General features: G+C 43.7%; 1 protein-coding gene across 5 annotated transcripts in view; it reads right to left on the bottom strand.

Annotated features, from left to right (window-relative positions):
- TENM1 (teneurin transmembrane protein 1) overlaps window positions 1–19,419 on the bottom strand; it is a 448,583-nt gene that overhangs the window by 17,919 nt on the left and 411,245 nt on the right. For all 5 annotated transcript variants that reach the window (XM_036739968.1, XM_036739972.1, XM_036739969.1 and 2 more), the window contains 4 exons: window positions 13,511–13,877; window positions 10,307–10,817; window positions 3,645–3,817; window positions 2,158–2,393 (listed from right to left, as the gene is read on the bottom strand). In XM_036739968.1, coding sequence (XP_036595863.1) covers window positions 2,158–2,393; window positions 3,645–3,817; window positions 10,307–10,817; window positions 13,511–13,877 — 1,287 coding nt within the window. The remainder of the gene's footprint in view (window positions 1–2,157; window positions 2,394–3,644; window positions 3,818–10,306; window positions 10,818–13,510; window positions 13,878–19,419) is intronic.

Below are 19,419 nucleotides of genomic sequence, written 5' to 3'. Positions count from 1 at the left end.
TAGTGTGACCTTGGGCAAATCCCTTCCTCTATCCCCTTGGGAATCGGATTTCTCCTCTGGAAAATGGAAATAATAGTAACGCCTGATATAATTACTTACCTTCCCATATCCAGATGGTTGGCAAGTATCGTTAATTCTACTTGTCTCACATCTATCCCCTTCTTTCCACTCACACACTCTAGTTCATGGCCTCATCACTTTTCACCTGGGCTATGGCAGTAGTATCTTAATTGGTTTTCTGGATCTTAAGTCTTTCCTCTATCCTTCCTCTATCTATCCTTTTTATATACAGCTAACAAAGAAATATTCCTAAACACATGCCACTCCCCAGCTCCAAAAAACTTGTGACTCCCTCTTGCTTCTAGGATAAATTACAACTCTTCCACTTGGTTTTTAAAGCTTTTTGCAATGCGGCTTCAGCCTGCCTTTTCATGTTCATTGTATACTAGTCCCTGTCATATATTCTATAGTCTAGTCCAACTGGCCAACTTGCTACTCATTCTCCATATACGACATTCCAGTACTTGTTTCTGTATCTATAAACAGGTTGACCCTCATGGCTTAGTCTTAATGTTCAAGCCCAGGAGACTTGAACCCAGGACTTCCAGGTTTCAAGGCCAACTCTCTGTTCCACATTGCATGACTGATTTATACCATCCTCTCTGTACTTGGTCTGCACTAGTTCTCTCTTCTAACCTCTCAAACCTTCCTAATTTCCCAAGCTCTATCCTTTCTTTTATTTCCATAATCTCTCTCTTGGTGGTGTCATCAATTCCCATGGCTTCAATAATCTCTTCTCTGTAGATGACTATCCCAAGATCTCTCCTGAGCTCCAGTCCACCATCTCCATTTGGATGTGCTACTGTTATCTGAAACTCAACATGCCCAAACTAAATTCATCTTCCCCATAAACCTGTCCCTCTTCCTCACTTACCAACTTCAGTTGATGCCACCACTATCTTTTCAGTCATTCACGTTTGAAACCTGAGCCATTTTTGAATCGTGCCTGTCTCACCACATCTAATCAGTCTGTTTGACTTGAAACTTGAAAGATAGCAGAATCCAGGTCCACCTTTACTATTTTTCTCACATCTCTCCTCTCTCTTCTTGCTGCTGCCATCCTAGTTCAAGCCTTATCCCTTCGCACTTGTACCATTATAACAGCTGAACTGGTTTCTCTGCTGCCTCCAGTTTCTTTCCTCTGCAATCCATCTTTCACATATCTGCCTGAATAATCTTTCGGAAGCACAGTTCTGATCATGTCACTGGCCTGCTTAAGAACCTTCAGTAGCTTCCTACTGCCTGTAGGATTTACAATCCTTAGCCTGAGATTTAAGGCTCTCCACAATTTGGCTCCAATCTCCCTTTCCAACCTCACATCACATTATATGCCCTTTGTGTATTTGCACAGCTGTCAAAGTTTACTTCTACATCTCTGCCGATTGGAAACTCAAGGTGAGTCACTTCCTCCTCTATATAGCCTTCCCTGATTCCTTCCCCTTCCCTCCACCTTGGAGATACATGGGATCCTTCCCATCCATTCTGTAGGTTGCATGTGTACCCTTGTCTCATCCCTTCTACTAGACCAGGGGTGGGGAACCTGCGGCCTTGAGGCCACGTGTGGCCCTCTAGGCCCTCAAGTGGACCTGTAGGTCCTCAAGTACGGCCCTTTGACTGAATTCACACTTTACAGAACAAATCCCCTTAATAAAAGGATTTGTTCTGTAAAACTTGGACTCAGTCAAAAGTCTGCACCCAAGACCTAGAGGGCCATATGTGGCCTCGAGGCCCCAGGTTCCCCACCCTTGTGCCAGGCTATGAGTTCCTTGAAGGCAGAGGCCATGTCATTACTTATCTTTCCATCTAGTGCCAAGAGCACAGTGGACACATAATCAATGTTGGCTGAATTAGACTGAGTTAAATTGAGGGTGGGAGGCCTGGGTGAGGTGCTGTTGTTTCTTGGAGCACAATGATGGTATGCATCTAGGGGAAGGGGAGCCTAGAAAAGCTGAAGACAGATCAGTTGTTTTATTGACTGGCCTCAAGCCCCATGTCTTACCATGCCAAATATAGTGCCAGGTTTACAGTAGTGTTTTTTAGATCCTCGTTGACCTAATGGATGCTTTCTGAAGCCCATCATTCATATGGTTCACTTACCCTTAGCCTCCTTTCAAATGCCGACATGTTGCCTTTGCTTTGCTCCTTCCGCTGCCGCCACTCAATGACGTTAGAATTGTGTTCTCCAGGCAGGGAAATGTTGCACTTGCCCAGGGTGGGGTTGACTGCCCCAGCGAGAATGTGGGGCTCAGTGTTGAGACTGATCTCCATGCCGCTCGCAAAAGTGACCCGGAGGGACCCATCGGGGCTCACTCGGTAGGTGCTCTGGGTATTGTCTGTTGACAGAACAAAAGTTTGGGGAGGGGGAAAGAACATGTGGGTTGAGTTCTCCTTTGGGATCCTTAGCTATTCAGATAGGTAAGCCCTCTTTTGCCCATTTTTGAGTCTCTTGATTTTCTTGTTTCTTGGATAAAAAGTCTAGTCTAAACCAGCATGCTGACTTCTTTTTCTTTTTTCTTTTGAGAGAATTTCCTCTGGCTTGTTAGGATGGCCTGCTTTGTTTGATATATTAAACGTAGTTTCCATGTGACCCAAGGAGACCTCAGTCCCTCCAGCAGTACTTCTCTTGCCTCCTCCAACTCCCAAAGAAGATTTCTACCCAAGCCTATCTCTGATCTTCTGCGGTAGAGCTGTGATGCCCTGGAATGACTTAACGCCCTCCCAGTGCACACGGTTTTGTACCGAGCCTCAGAAATGAAATGCATCCTCAATCCCATTCCCCGCCCCAGGACTGTCTTGGATAAGCAAAGAAAGGAAAGCCACTCCCACAATTCTCTTTCTTTTGTTCTAACCATGAGAGATTTCACTTAACTTAGAAACATGACAATTAGATCTAGAACTCAAAGAGAATTTGTAGATCAGTGAGTTACAGAATCAAAAAATTTGGAGATAGAAGAGACTCGGAGACTGTTATAACATACCAGCCAAGCTAGCTAGCCTCTTCTTGAAGAACTCAAAATGAGGGGGAACCCACTGCCTCCCAGGACAGCCCCTTCCACTTTGGGATAGTTCTAATTGCTAAGAAATGTTTTCCTGATGTCAAATAGAACTTTGCCTTTTTGTAAAACCATCTACCTGAAGTTCAGAGAGGGGCCTCAGCCACGGTCACAGGGAGAAGAGCCAGGATGTAAGCCTTGCATATTCACAGGGTGGGATGCAGTGGGAAGGGCACTGACCTGGGAGGGAGGATCCCAATCTGAATCTGACTCTGCTGACAGTGCCGTGACTCAGCCACGGTCACAAAGGCATCGAGTGGCAGAGGTGGGATTTAAATGCCTATCCTTTGAAGACAAATTCAGCTCTTCCCACTGTACTATATGAACCTGCAGAAGCTGATAACTCTCCCTGGAGCTCAAGTGTACCAGTTATATTGCTTTGGGGAACCAATATGTACCAAGATTGGTGGAAGGTTGAGGAGGGGGAAGAGAAAGCAATGGGCAGCTTCAAAGCCAGGCTCCACATAGTACTAACAGTGCACATTTATATGATGCTTTAAAATTTGCAAAGTTAAGCTGAACTCGTCTTACCATGTTTTAAAATATATATGGTACTAGTAGCTGTAAAGTTGGTGGCTGTGATGACATTTTCTCGGTTGGAAGTGTCCAGCTCCACTTTGGTCAGTTTCTCCAGGTCACTGTGGAAGTTGCTGACCTCCCCAGTAGGAAACGTGGCATTGGTCAGATGGCCCTCAAGGTCATACCTGGGGGATTCAACCCAAATAAACCATGAGACATCTTGGCACAACAAGCTTTTACATAGCTAAGACAATGTCACTTTGAGTGTTACCAAGCGTTGTTAACTTTGTGCTATGAGAATGATCAGTTACCCTGAGGAAGCTTGGAACTTCTATGTCAAGTCAACAAGCATTTATTAAGTTCCTACAACGTGCCAAGCACCGTGCTAAAAGCTGGGGATACAAAGAAAGACAAGGAGCTCACATTCTAGGTACCTTGAACTGTTATTTCTTTTTTTAAAAAGGGAAGAGAACATAAATGGTAATGAATTACAGGTGGAAACTGATTTTGAAAGGAAGAGATGAGTTGTGGGGAAGAGATGAGTCAGCAAATCCTGGGTTTTCTGCAAAATATAACCCACTCGGCTGTGATGCTGAATATACACCACTAGAGGGTGCTGTATATCAAGGAAAAAAAGTACACCTGCTGAGAACCACGAGAAGGCCAAAGTTTACTTTGCCTTGAGAAAAGAAAAAAGGATTTTTGCTGCTTTTTCAGTTGCCGTATTTGGAATGAATAAATCCTCCTATCAGGATGAACAAGCATAGAGAGAAATGGAAACATGTCCACTAAAATATTCTCGAATCACCTGAGCTCAGCATCACTCTCTGATCTTTCAAATATTTCAGAGCTCAGTTCATCGTGTTTTGTGATGTGTTCACTGGAAAACAGCCACAGAGCCAAGAGAGACCAGAAATGGAGACTAGCTAGTCTGCTTGAAACAATCGGCATCACTGACAAGCTCCCCGTTCTCCAAATCAAAAAGTGTTCTCTGGAAGGCTTGGGATGGGGATTTGTGGTTTGATGGAGCTACGAACAATAGACACTTCATTCACAGTAAAGGCATCCACTGGGAAAATGATCACTGTTGCCTTGCAAGTTGAAAATGACTCAATATTTGTTTGTCTTTAAAATATTAAGCAATTCGATTCTTTCTGCCCAAAGTGAGCAGGCTAAAGCTGGGCAGCAGACTTAGTCTTGCTCGCTCCTCATTAATGCAAACTGACAAAGTACTAGTAAATGGACAGCGCTTCATGCTCTAGGACGGCACAGCACTCAGGTTGGGTGGACAGGGAATAAGGGGCTGGATCATCCAGCAATTCAGTTTTTTTAAAGTTATAAAAATAATCAGTCAAGACAATCTTTTAGGTCCTAGAGCTGTGTCTGGACAAAGGGCAGACCATTTGCTTCCATGCCATGGCAGGAGCCCCTTTCCAAATTGGTCTCCCCGTTCCATGACTCTCCTCTCTCTCATCCATTCTCCATGTATGCCTAAAGCACAGGTCTGACACTATGTCACTCCCCTCCTGACGCTCCAGTTGCTCCCTATTGCCTCTAGGATCAAAAGCAAATTCCTCTGGCATCAGAAGCTGGTGACAGTCTGGCACCAGCCCCCTCGTCCAGATTGATTAAACATTACACCCCCTCCCCCAAATAGGCATTGCACCCAGACTGGCCTCATACATAAAGTTCCATCTCCTGTCTCTGTGCCCCTGCAGACACTGTTGTCCATCCCTGCCTCTTTGAAGTATTTGCTTCCTTCAAATTTCAGCTCAATGACACCTCCTTCTTGTTTTCCTGACCCCTCCCCCAAGCCGCTAGTAGCTGTCTCCCAATGACTTTGCATCTCGTCTCTACATTGTTTTAGATGGTGATATGTGTGTGTGTGCGGCTCAGCACTAGGACAGCGATTCTTAACCTGGGGGCCATGAACTTCTTTTTAAAAATATTTTGAGAACTCTTTTTCAACATACCTGCTTTCCTATATAATCTTTTACACATTACTCTGAGAAGGGTCCATGCCAATGGAGTCCATGAAGGGAAGAAGCATTTGTTAAGTACCTACTATGTGCTACACACTTTGCTGGACACTTTACAAGGATTATCTCATTTCATCCTCACAACCACCCTAGGAGAGGCAGATGCTGTTTTGATCCTCACTTTACAATTGAGGAAACTGAGGCAGAGATTGAGTGACTTAAAAGTTACCTAGCTAGTAAGTGACAGAGGTGAATGCTAGGCCCAGCACCCTATTCACTGCACCACCTAGCTACCTCAATGCTGTAGTGTTTATGGAAACATATATAATATATAGGTGTATGTATACACACACACACACACACACACACACACATATGTGTGTGTGTGTGTGTGTATGTATAAATGCATACACACATACATACCTATATTCTGTGCCATGACACCCAAAAGGCTGCAGTAGAATCTACAGATCCTATCCCAGGACCTGATAATTGATGGCTCTTTAACCCTCTTTGCCTGCCTTAGGGAATGTTAAGATTCTTGGAGCAGCCAGCGCTCCTGTTCTCTAGAGGAATAGTGCTCTCTGGACATAGAATTTCACTTTTGAATCTCTTTCCTGGGGATAAGTGGGTGTAGGCCCAGCACCAAGCCCAAATTTAGCACCTTGGGTTGTGTCTTTGTCAGTTCTGCAAGCCAAACCCAAGGCTCCCATTCTCTCCAAGGGCTTCAGCTGGCTGCATTTGCCCTGCCTTAAGATGGCAGAGAAGCTTTGGGTGATGAGCATAGCTGGCCTTCCTGGGCTTGTACAGGGAGGTTTTGTCTCTCATTAGCATCAGCTCTCTTAGCTCTCTCTTCCCTCGCCAGTGTCAAAGGACACTGGCCTTTGGTGATGAGATAGCCATTTATAGTGATCATCATCACACCTCCAAGAAAGTCAACCCAAGACGGCTTGGACTAAGGCTTATACTTGACTTCTCAGCCTATTTGCCCTTTTCTTCCCTCTGGCAGCTAGCCATTCTGTTGTTACTGAGCACACAAAGTATGCAGGAAGCAATGTTCATCACAACAGTGTGGTTTGTGTGCAGCCTGAGAGGTTGTAGTGAAAAGAGCTTGGAGTTAGAGGCCTCAGTTTCCTTCTCTGTAAAATGAGAAGGCTGCGTTAGAAAGATGCTCCGGCTTCAAACCTATGATCCTAAATTAAAACGGCAACTCTGACTACCACGGCATGCACCCGTGAGAGCAAGGGAGAAAAATCCCAACAACCCAAGCAACTGACCCAGGAAGACTTTTCCTGCACATGTTTATAAACTAACTCACTATTGTTCTTCATGTGTGGCTGTCAGACAGGTTCCCCACTTGGGTTTCCCTGCTAGTTTAAAGCAGTGCATTTTAGGGGGAAGTCCTGTCATCACCCAAAAAGACTCATACTTTGGAGGAAATGGTTGATGGGACTTGGAGTTACTTTCTTATTTCTCCATTTGTTTCAGCAAAAATGCCACGTGCCCATGCCCATGCCCAAGGCTCCTACTTTGCTATTTGGGTAAGAGATGTAAAACGTTTTCTCTTCTGTGACTTGATAGGGTCATTATTGGAATTTTTACATTGGAATGTTACGCTCGCCCTTTTTGAAGTCCCCCAAACAAAGCATGCACATCAGATGTAAGTGATTTAAGTGAAAACCTCCTCATATATACTGTCTGTCATTTGAACAGCCCTGGTTCCAAATAATCCAAACACAATTCTCTCCTATGGAGTTATTCCTGAAGCATGAGTGAAGAAGGCCATTCCATCCATGGATAATTCCAACATCTATTTAAAGAATATAAAAAAATAAAGGACAACATCTCCCAAAGTTAACATTGGGCTTTTCTCTGTATGTCACTGTGTAATTCATGCAAATATGGAGGTTAGAGTTCAGGAGTGAGGTCCTTGGAAATGAACATGGTTTTTGTGGCAAAGATCACGCCTCCACAAAAACACATCTGAGGCCACAAATACTCATTTCCTTTGTCTGCCCAACAAAGTTCAGGTGTGATAATTGTTGGGGGAGCTAACCAATTCATCATTTACTAAGTGCCACTATGCACCTAGCCCTGGGGTCACTCATGGTTGTGACCCTTAGAGCCCAACAATCTCTGATCAGTCAATGTTGTGGGTGACACAGAATACAAGAGAGAGATGCATGGTGCGTTCAAATAGGCTGTAGCTATTTGCAGTGATGGCCTATGATTACCAAGTACCATAAGGGATGGCATATATTTGTATATATGTACAGATTGTACATATGTACAAAGTATACATGTATTGACAGCTATATATATAATTATTGAAGAAATATATGATTACAAAAATAGCGGACAGGCCTGTGGAGAGAGTGACAACTGACATCAACAGGCTGAGGAAGAAGGAAATTTTAACAAGGCCTAGAGGAAGGCCTCTAGCAAGTTGAGTGGATATTCTATGGATGGTCTATGACAAGAGGGTCTGTGGACAAGAATCACATAGGAGGAGAAGTTGTGGATGGGTTGTAATCTCTACTGATGGAGTGAATGAATGAGGTCACAGAGCCATGGAGGTAGTAAAACATCTTCTCTTTTTTTTCTCAGGGAGAGCCTGAGCCAGAACTAGAGAAGTGCTCTAGGCAAAGCATTGATTCATTAGCCCCTTTTCCTTAGGTTTGTTTAATAACTAATTTTAATAACTAATTGGAAAATCAGAGGGGAAAGAGGACAGACAATTGATAGTCAATTCCTGTCAATATTACTATGCCAGCAATATACTTGCCAACCTGGCAAGCATCTAGCTCAGAATGAACTGAGGGCATTCCTCACTCCACTTTCCTGACCAGCCAGCCTCATCTGTCTTTGAATTTCAGACTCAGAGCATTTCCAGCCCAAACTCCACATCTCTCATTTGTGATGGAGACCTTTCCAAATGGCCTGACTCCTCATCCTCCCAGTCAGGAAGGTAGGGATCCTGTTTGCTCCCAGAGTAACCCAAAACTACCACAGAGGACTTTTCTATTTAGTAGTGCCAACAAAACCAGACAGCAGATGTAATTCTGATGACTGAGGGCCATGGAAATGGGTGCTCCAGAAGAGATCAAGTCAATGTAATCCCTAAGGGAGGGTCCAGGGTGTTCTTCTCTCTAAGGGTGAGGGGGGGTTCCTCTGGGTTCTTCTGAGGGCTGTACCAGGGGCCACACAGCCAATGTCCCGACCTTAGGTTGAGGCCTTTGTTCTCACCTCTAGACAAGTAGGCATTAAATAAGCAAAGGCAACCTGGCTCCTGAAAAGAAAAGGACCTGTCTGCTGGTGTGAACTGCTGTGCCCCTTTTTAACCTGACCTCCACTGAGGTCCTATCAACTAAGACAGAGCCAGACTCAAGCAGGATTTTTTTCACAGTGCATCCATTCATTCCTCACAATCGGAGCAACCCTTAGTTTTCCAAGGACATTGGCCAGATCTGGGACTAATGCTTAAGGTGGTTTTTCCTCTGATACCCACTATGCTTCTGGGTTACTCCTTCAGAAATATATACTCACATTAATACCAGGCCTAACTTAAAAACAAAGCAATGTTGTTAACACACACATACACATACCCCATATCACACTACAGACACCCCTCCCCACCAACATACCATCTATGGCACAGCAAAATCCCAGCTGTCATTATGCCCCCAGATACATCACAGAGTCATAATCTGCATGTATTATGGAGAGGTGAATAAGCCAGTGGTAACTGCCTTAGCTACTTGGCCACAGCTATTCTTCTATCCTGACTCAGGCCACTTTCCTCTGAAGCTCCATTTCTAGGTATGTGAATCAACAATCAGTTGGCCCTGCAAAACCTTGTCTGGCAAGTTCTCTCTGCTGCTAGCATGAAAAATTTGGCTTTCAGCTATTGCTTGGTTACCCCCTTTTGAAATCCCAAACACTTTTTGTCTCATCTAGGAAGCATAGGGCCTGGGAGTCAGGAAACCTTTGCCACAAACTGGCCTTGTGACCTTCATGAAGTCACTTCCCTTTCCCTGTACCTCTGTTTCTTCATCTGTAAAATAAGGGGGTCAGACTAGCTCAAACATTCTCTGACTGCCCCCAATACTAGTTTCCATTCCTAACATCTCAGATAACTTTTTATTGACCACTTTCTAATACTTGGTGATTTGTTAGGACTTTGAAGGGAATGCATTCTCTGATTGGTGGATTGAAGGCCAGGGTGGCCTAAACTTGCACAAGGAAGTCTTCGAGAAGTTCATTTTTGGGGTGGAAGGCATTGGGGGGATGGACAGAATCTGTTTGAGACTTTTCTCCTATCTTCCGCATACCCTGAAATCTCATAGATCATGTTTTGGCTTTTTTTTTCTCCCTTATAGGACTGGGCACACAGTAGATGCTTAATAAAGACTTGGTTAATTGAATGACTTTCAATTGTTGTCTAGTTTTGCCATGGACATTTGTCTTGTCCCCCCAGTGGGGTTCTAAGTGTTTCCCCCGGTGGTGTTAAGGGGTATCAGCTAGGCATCTAGAAGGGTTTGACTTTGCTGACTAGCACAGTGAAAGGAAAGGGCTGAACTTTGGGTTGGTGCAAACACTTTCTTGGCTGTAGTTTCTAGGAGAAAAATTACATGAAATTCCCACCATTTTCTATTTTGGAGCAGTTTCAGAACAAGGACTACCAGAAGAACTTACTCATAAACGGTTGTCCATCCATTTTCATTACTTTTGGTTGCCAGAAGGCCGGTGTTTCCTGGATAGGTCATCAAGGCCAAGTTATAACCTTGGGCTGATACTCTTTTTAGGACACCATTGCTACTTATCGTTAGCCAGTACATCTGACCACCAGGCACCATTAGCCACAGAGGTATTCCGCCAGCATCCCGTCGAATGTGAACAGAGTTCCCGTTGCTGCTAATAATTGCTCCTAAATCTCCGTCACCATTGTAGGTGAAATTGTATACGTAGTCCCTGGTGATCAGGTTTAGTGTGTATAGGTGAGTCCCATTGACGGTGAACTGATAGAGTTCTTGGTCAGCTGGAGAGGCAATCTCATAAAGGTTCATGTCAGTCAGATGAGCTTTGTTCTTGCTTATAGCCCGGATGCGGATATTCCCCAGGTCAGCCACGTAGAGAGTGCCATGAGGGGAAACTGCTAATGAAGACGGGGCTTTGAGTTTTGCATCTTTGGCGTAGCCACCATCACCTGAGGAAGCGATTCATTATTTTAATAGTTGATCTTACAAGCATTTAACCTATCACACCAGGAGGTGGGGCACTGATTTCATCCTTTGGTACTGAGGAGATTGTTTCTTTAAATAAGATTTAGCAAGCCAATTGTTTCTCCCCCACCGAATTTCAAACCCATTATCTAAAAGAGTGTAATTTTTGAATTGGTACCTCTGAAGATTAATAATAAGATGCAATTATCTCAGTTACACCAATTTTCCCAAGTCCCCAGTCTTACTGATCATATTTCGAGAGATGAGAACAGATAATAATGATGGCTGCATGAAGTGTGACTCTGAAAAAATGAGGCTAAATTGTGTATGTGGATAGAGGACCATAACCCCAGAGTGGGAAGGGACCTTGGAAGTCATCTGGTCTAACAATGACAGTCACATCCTTTTTACTTGGTTTCCCAGGGCCACATGAACTTGACCAAGGCTTTCAATGCAAGAATCAGCCATGAGATCAAACTTGGTCATGGAAAAAAAATGAGAATGACTTTATATTTGATAAATCAACAAAAAAGGCATAACCCCCTACCCAGCAGAGGGGAAGGGGGATGGAAATATTGATTAAAAATCGCAAGTCAAGTTGCAAATAGAACTTCCTTTGGCCTAAGAGGAGTCAGAAGCTAAGAGGAATATAGCAGCTAGGTGGCACTGAAGTGGGTAGAGTGTCTGGCATTGAGTCACGAGGACCTGAGTTAAAATCCAACCTCAGACACGTACTGGCTGTGTGACCCTGGGCAAGTGACTTAACACTGTTGGCCTCAGTTTCCTCATCTGTCAAATGAGTCAGAGAAGGAAATGGCAAACCGCCCCAGTATGTTTGCCAAGAAAATCCCAAATGGGATCATGAAGAGTCAGAGAGAATTTAAAATGACAGAACAACAACATATATGTCCTCCCCACTATCCCAGTAGAAGGTAAGCTCCATGAAAGCAGGGACTATTTGTTTCTTTTTTTGCTTTTTGGTCTTTGTAGTCTTAGTGCTTAGCACAGTGCCAGGCACCAAGTAAGTGCCTAATAAATAGTTACTGAATTGAAAATTGAAAATGAGTGTGCTGGCTTGGACAAATATTTGAACAAGGCTGCACAGTGCATGGATGATGTATGGGCCCTGCTCTTGGTAGACAAGAGGTGCTGATGTGGTCACTGTGGTAGTTGGTTTTGCTTTAGCTGTTTTTCTTTATGACAAAGGAGGGTTCTATGGGCAGAGTCAGTGAGTGGTGGTAGATGAGATCTTGGGAAAAGTCTGTGGAATTAAAAAAAAAGGTGTCAAACTTAAAAAAGGATGCATAGGCCTCAATAAATTCATAGGAACAAAGGTTTAGAGCAAAAATGACTTCATCTAATCCAACCTGAGAAAACTGAGGCCCAGAGAAGTTAAAGAACTTGTCCAAAGTCACAGAGCCAGAATCCGAATCCAGACCCTCTGACTGAGGAAATGACCAGAAGTGCTTGATCTGCTTTGGGGATGAGAGTTCCCTGTACTGGTGAAATCCCAGGTTCACACATACACACAAAATGATATTCTTGACCGCTGGTGCCATATTCTTATTGGTCATGGAAGGAACAATGACATTTTGGACATAATAAAAAGCTGCAGGATGTCCTGGGGCAATTTCAGTAGAGGAAGGTAGCACCAGACCCGGGGTCTGAAGGCCCCAGGTAGAGGGTCATTTCCAACTCTTATTAGCTGTATTTTTGAGCTTGTGTATACTGAGTTTGTGTAGCATGCCCTGGATACTGACGGGAAGGAAGTGGAGATGAATTGAGGAGTCCCCTGGAGAACAGTGGACAACAGGGAAGAAGAGCAGAGCTTAGCACCAAGAAGCAAAAGCACAAGAAAGGCGGTGAAGGGGTTAGGGGATGCCACAAAACTGCCAGCGCCTTGCTAGGAAGCAAGTGATTTTGAGGGGCCCTCACATAAAAGGAAGGCAAGGGGCCCAAAGGGCTTGGTTTCCTTGAGTGAGCTATGATTATTTGCATATATGGCTTTGGTGCTGTCTATTAAGGGGTACACTTTCTTGGCTTCTAGGTGAGGTGAGTGAAGAAAAAAGGAGAAAAGGTAACTGGGACACTTCCTGACATGAGTCACATTTGTACAGCCTGTTCAACTTTCCAAATCCACAGCCACACCTGTTACAGTCTCTTGAAATACTGTGATATGGACAGGGTAAATGATGTTATTCTAATTTGAGAGATGATGCTTGAGCGCACGAGTCTGAGTAACTGACCTAAGGTCAGACAGTGAACTAGATGTGGAACTAGGAAAGGCACTTTTATTTCCTGATTCCAAATCCAGGGCTCATTCTCCCAGGCCACATTGATGCTCCCCAGTGTTTTCTTCTGGAGTAGGGGTTCTTAACCTGGGACCCATGGAGACAGTGGATAGATTTCAAGTGGGTCTGTGACTTTGGATGGGAAAAAATTCCATCTTTATTTTAGCTAACCTCTCATTGAAATGGAGCATTTCCTTCAATTATTTCAAAACTTAATTCTGAGAAGTGGTTCAGAAGTTTTATCAGACTGCCAAAGGGCTCTAAGACACAAAACATGTTAAGAACCCCTGTTCTAGATGTTTGTACTTATATGGTAGCTATAATTCCTACAGAAGACAGCTAAGGGTGGTGATCTGTGTTCCAGCAAAATGACAATCAGTTTGTACCTGAAAAACAGTCACAGTTGGGATCAATTTTGCAGTCACAGTCCGTGGGGGCTCCAGCAACTAGAGAGATTTCACCATTGGTTGTGACTTGTTGGATGCGGTTCACTTTCCTCTCGTCTGTTTCAGCGATGTAGAGGATTCCACTGTGGGAGACGCTGATGGCCCTGGCCGATTCCAGAGTTGAATGGATGGCCACCTTGCTGACTAAGAAATGATCTATCCCTGGTACCTGACAGTGGATGGGCCGGCCTGCAACAATCCGGACTCGTCTATTCTCGGAAATTTGCAAGACAATGTTGTTATCTAAGATGTACAATGAGTTGTCCATGGGATTGACTGCAAGATCTGTTGGCCACTCCAATCGTACCTGAGAAAAGAATAGCGTACAAACTAGATTAAGGTCTCTTGCCAAGTGCTGGCAAATCCAAGGTCAGTTTTAATGGGAAAGAAAAACTGTTTTCATTCATGTGGCTGGTTATTTTTCAGAATGGCAAATAAGTATAATAGCACGCATTTCTGCAGCACTTACTATAAATCAGGCATTGTTAAGCACTTAACAACTCTTACAATAACCCTGGGAGGTAGTACTATTTCTATTACCGTTTTAGAGTTCAGGAAATGAGGCAAGGAGAAGTTAGGTGACTCTGTCAGGATCACATGGCTAGTGGGTATCTGAGGCCTGACTCTCTCTCCAGTGCACCAAGCTACCAGATCATTGTCTTCTCTGGTATGTCTACTCCGCTCCCCTCTCCCTCTGTTGCAGGCTGTACGCTAAGTTACAGACAGTCCATTGTGCTTAGACAGAAGCTATCAGTGGGTACTATGGTCATGAACATTGTAGCTCAGGAAATCAAACTGCTGGGTGAGGGGAAGAGAAAGGAGGAAGGGGATTTATCTCACTGCAAAATTCCTCTTTTGATCAACTGGAGCTGCTGACATGAAAACAAAAATGGGGGACTGGCCTTTCCTCTTCCACTCCCTCACAAAGCCTGGGGCAGAGCCCAGCTGGCCAGCCAGAGTGGCCACACTATTTTGACATTCTCCCTTCTCCTCTCTCAAGGCTGCCCTTGTGATAAAGGCTTGGACGTGGAAGATAAGCTGTTCAATTCTCCACCTTGCCCCACTTGATTTAAGCCAGTAATATTAGTGTCATGTTTATTGGATTGAATATCGCCTCCAAAAGACACCAGCTAGGGCTGCTTGTTTTCTTTGCCATCAAGTAAGTTACCCTCTGGCAGTTCCCAGAGACTAAAATGGCCTTTGTGCTTCTGAGAAACCTAAACAGACGGTACAGGTCGCTTTCAATTCCCATTTGCCTTGGCTGAGTGGCTGGGTCTCTCAAATTGCTCAGGCTAAAGATGTGTGGCTGATTTGTGGACGGGCCACCGACTTTCCCAAAGTCAGATCTTTACACATTTCCTAAGAAGTACTTTCATTCTCTCTGCACCCTCCCCCTGCTCCCACTTTTCCCCCTTTGTTTCCCCCCTTTCCTTTCCTTTTTCTCCTATGTTAAATGCATCTTTTCCAAGGCAAGTTTTTGAAGAAGTCTTTCTTGGAATGGGAAACTCTTACCAAGACATTTATATAATATATAGTCTAATATATAAACCAAATCATTTGAGCTTGTTCTAGCAGTAAGAATTTACATGTGTCAGCTAGAGAGAAATCACAGAATTGTAAACTACGCAGGCCCACTGGGGGTGGAGTGCAAAGAGATTCCCTTGAGCAGCTAGCCACTAGCTCTTGGTCTGCATGGTGGTAAATAACTGTTTTCTGGAGTGGGATGGTGGGAGATGGAGGAACAAACAGTGGTGGAAACCCTCAGAAACTCTGTCTAGTGAGCTGATACCCTGGGAATTTGTCCAAATGTCTGACAGTTGTCCCATCCTGTCATGATAAATTAGTTTTAAAAATAAATTACCATTAAAGGTCATTGGTTTACCCACAAGCTACTGATACTTTTCTCCCCCTTCTCCACCCCGACAAGCTTACTTTCCCTGAGAACCAACCCTGGGCAGAGAAAAATGAACTGTTGGCATGTCAGATCCTGACAGCACTAACTCTTCCCGATTCTTCCATGTGCTTCCTACATTAATTGAAAACTTGTCTACAAGGGATATGACTTTCAGACCAAACAAGCCCACAGGTGGCTTAAGAATCCTGTTAATTTAGAATTTGAATCAAATAAAGCATCAGGATTCTATGGGGGAAAATTCAAATGCAAATTAAATATCCAGATGTATAGCCTGGATTTAACTAATTAATCCAGAAAAGTACTCAGAGAAATGGAAAATTTTGGTACTAAGTACAGTGGATGTGTCTCCCCAGGTAAAGCTCTCCTGGGGCATACTTAAGTACCTTACAGATGGATATGAGGTATCATATGCATTCTCTATGATGATTGTCACACTTGTAATATCCTTTTAACTTTTTCCACCATATACCATTTATTTTCCAGAGTTCCAGTCACTTCTTGGGCTGTATCTACACGATACCTCCAAACCATCTTGAAAGGAGAAAGAAATGGCTAAATGAATGATTCGATGACCATTAAGACAACTGTAAGCTGTGACCCAGAACCAAAGCTTTGGATTTAAATGGACTAGGTTAAATCTTGGAGGCCTCTCTCCGAATCTCTCCTTTTAGCTCATGCCTTTATCTAGGGTTTCCCTAGTGGAATATCAAGAGTTAGTTTCAATTTAGGCAGAGGTGTGCTAAGTAGATGTTTAACAAACAGCTCTCCAATATGAAGAAGGCTCTCTTTAGCTCTCCTTGTGGGGTATGTCTGTACCCTGGATGGATTTCCAGGAATCTTGCCCCTCAATGCTGGCTCCTCCTCAGCTTTACTGGGCCTCTCTCCTTTCTTCTCCATCCCAACACCCAGTTCAGCCAGGGAGAGGAACTACCCAAATTCTTCACCTCCTCTCTTCTCCTACACAGGGGCCAGTGGGAAGGTGACCAGTTTCCTGGGCCTCTGGGGGCTACTTCTAAGACCATCCCCTTTCTCCTCTGCCCTTGGCCACTGAAGGGCTTGGGCTTCCAGAATGCTGTCTGTTAATAAGTGAAGTCAGCTTACTTGTACTTGGCAGGGCAGTCCAGGAAAGACAAACTACACAGGGGCCCCTAAGGAACAGCAGGGCTCATCCTGGGAGCTTTCTCACACCTACCCAAAGGACTGAATGGGGGGAGGGGCCTCGGAGGGAACAGACTGTTTCAATGTTCACCAACTTGTTTCTTCTAAAGGACAATTATAAAAAGGCCCCCTTTTTATTGATATATATTATATATATATATATATATATATTATATATATATATATATACACACATATGACACACTTTTAAGTATAAATTGCACTAACCTTTTCTCCATCACTTTTTTAAGTCTGTGGATAATCAACAAAACTTAAATCAAACCCAGACTTATAGAGTTTGCTGATTTCTGAAAAGTAAATACTCATGCTGAAAATTTAACAACCAGCTTTCACAAGCTCTAACACATTCGTGCATTTAGGTCTCCACAGAAAAGTTAAAGGGCTGTCAGTTCCTGTGCCAACACCCAGTTTAACAACACAATGAATACAGGACAGAACTCATTTAGCCCAACTCAAAACACAAAGCACAAAAGACTCAATGGTATCCATAAATAATGAAGACAACTTTCCTTCCCTCTCTGGCGGTATTCTACCTCACCAGGGGAGCTATATAGTTTTCCAGAGTAGATTACAAATGAAAAAGAATAAAACCTTCTAAAGAAAGTCCTACCCAGTTCTGGCAGGTTTTCTAAACTGGGAAGACTTCTAGTATAGACCTAGTGATGCCTATTGGGAGATGAAATTTGGAGAGGCTCATAAATGCAATGAATTTTTGTGGTCACAGCAACATACCCTAACCCTAACCCCCAACTCTAACCCTAAATGCGTACTAGACTTGGACTCCAATGACCTGGGTTGAAATGTCACTTCTGCTATAGATGATCTAAATGTTTATGAGGCTCAGACTCCCTATCTGCAAGATGAGAAGGTTGGACTGCATGGCCTCTAAGATGCCTTCCAGCTATACGGCCTTTGAAGACTATCCATTAAAGGTAGAGAAGGTTTGTGATCTATGTTGGTGAAGGGAATGTGCACAATGCTGAAGTCAAGGGTATTTGAAGTCAGATTTTCTTCTAAATTCTTTGTCTACAAATATCACTGGATTCCTTGACTACGTTCTGGAAATTATATTCCACCTATATTTGGTAACTGGTTCCATGGCTAACATGAGTCCATTACCCAAGTTTCTCTCTGGTGTTTTCAGCAATCCTCCATGTGATGCCACTACTCATTTCTTTTGTTATCCCCATCCTATTGATCCCACAGGACTGCAAAGCTCTGCTCCCTCGCTGACTTCCTCCATTTGGGGAAATTTTCTATGGATCAGTCTCAAAATTTCACACAAATCAGCCATCACTATGGTTTTTATCTTAGAGTTCTGCCTCTGAGAAAACCAGGTATTTTCAAAAAAGACTCCTCCCTCCCCCCTCCCCCCCGAACCCCTTCCTGAACATGACACTCCTAATCTCTGTCCTTCCCTATACTTTGAGCCCTTTGGTTCATTTAAAAAATGACTTGGTTTGATTTTGATCTTTGAGGTCTCTTCAGGATGACTTTGCAGGGAGTGTGTGATTATCTCTTATACAGTGCACCAGCCCCAGGGAAGATACAGTGACTGACGGGGCTGAGCTCTCCTTGCTAGGTGCTCCGCCAATTCAACATTCTAGTTTTTCATGGCTCCACATTGTTAGCGTCACTTTTTGTCAGTTTTCAAATGGCCTTCACATTACTTGACACCGATATTGCCTGAGCGTCTTCAGATTTATAAAAGGAAAAGGATAAACCCTTCTAGGGAAAGTATCTTTTCTGCAACTGGAAAGTCTGATGACACTTCTTTGAAAGGAATGGTGTCTCTTGCCTTCTTTTTAATAGGCAAAACTTATTGGGGAATAAAACTCATGGAAGACAATGCCAGAATAATAGATTTGCAGAGATGGCCATTTAGTCTAACCCAAAGCTGAAAAAGAATCCCCACTACATCATACCCAAGAAGTGGTCATTCAGCTTGTGCTTGAAGACTTTCATTGAGGGGGAGCTACTTTTGTATGGAAGTTTGGCCTAAATCCATCTCCCTGCAATTTCTCCCCATTGGGCTCAGTTCAGCTTTGACCATTTAACTTGATATGACAGATACCCAAGATAAGTAGAGATAGTAAGACAATACCAAGTTGTCCGTGACGAATTAAAATCCATAGGCCCAAAGTAACTATATTCTTATCTAGAATGGGAAGTAAACAACTCTGTCCCCTTCATCTCCTGAAAACCCACGCAATCAGGCTCCATCTCAAAAGAGCGCTTCACATGTGTATACTTATTTATGTCCATGTTATCTTCCCTATTAAAATGGAGGCTCCTTAAGGGCAGGGACTGTTTCATTTTTGTATCTGTATCCCCAGCACCTAGCACAGACAAGTCAGTCAGTACTTAAATGCTTGATGGATTGATTGACCCTGAGCCATGAAGGACTCTTCCCATTCTGGAGACTTAAGGACCCGCACAGGAGTGATATCCAGAATGAGTGGGGATTTTGAACTGAAGCTGTGGTGTAGCCACAGAGGAAGGCCCCTAGCCCTACCCTAATTCCCAGGTTTTGTGGGTACTGATTGGCAATGCCCACATTCCAACAGTGGGAGCCAGGGGAAGGAGAACTTTTCTCCCCCTTGACTTCACCCTCAACCTCACATCCAAACAGGTTACTTAATGTCATACATACTATAGACAAACTGAATACAAGGTAGTTTTGGGAAGGAATGTGCTAGTGACTAGGGGAATTGGGAAAGGTTTGATATAGGAGGTGGCATCTGAACTTAGTCTT

The sequence above is a fragment of the Trichosurus vulpecula genome, chromosome X, assembly GCF_011100635.1.
Source record: "Trichosurus vulpecula isolate mTriVul1 chromosome X, mTriVul1.pri, whole genome shotgun sequence".
Taxonomy (NCBI): Eukaryota; Metazoa; Chordata; class Mammalia; order Diprotodontia; family Phalangeridae; genus Trichosurus; species Trichosurus vulpecula.
The sequence above is the reverse complement of the archived record's forward strand: the minus strand, read 5'-3'. Positions and strand labels throughout refer to the sequence as shown.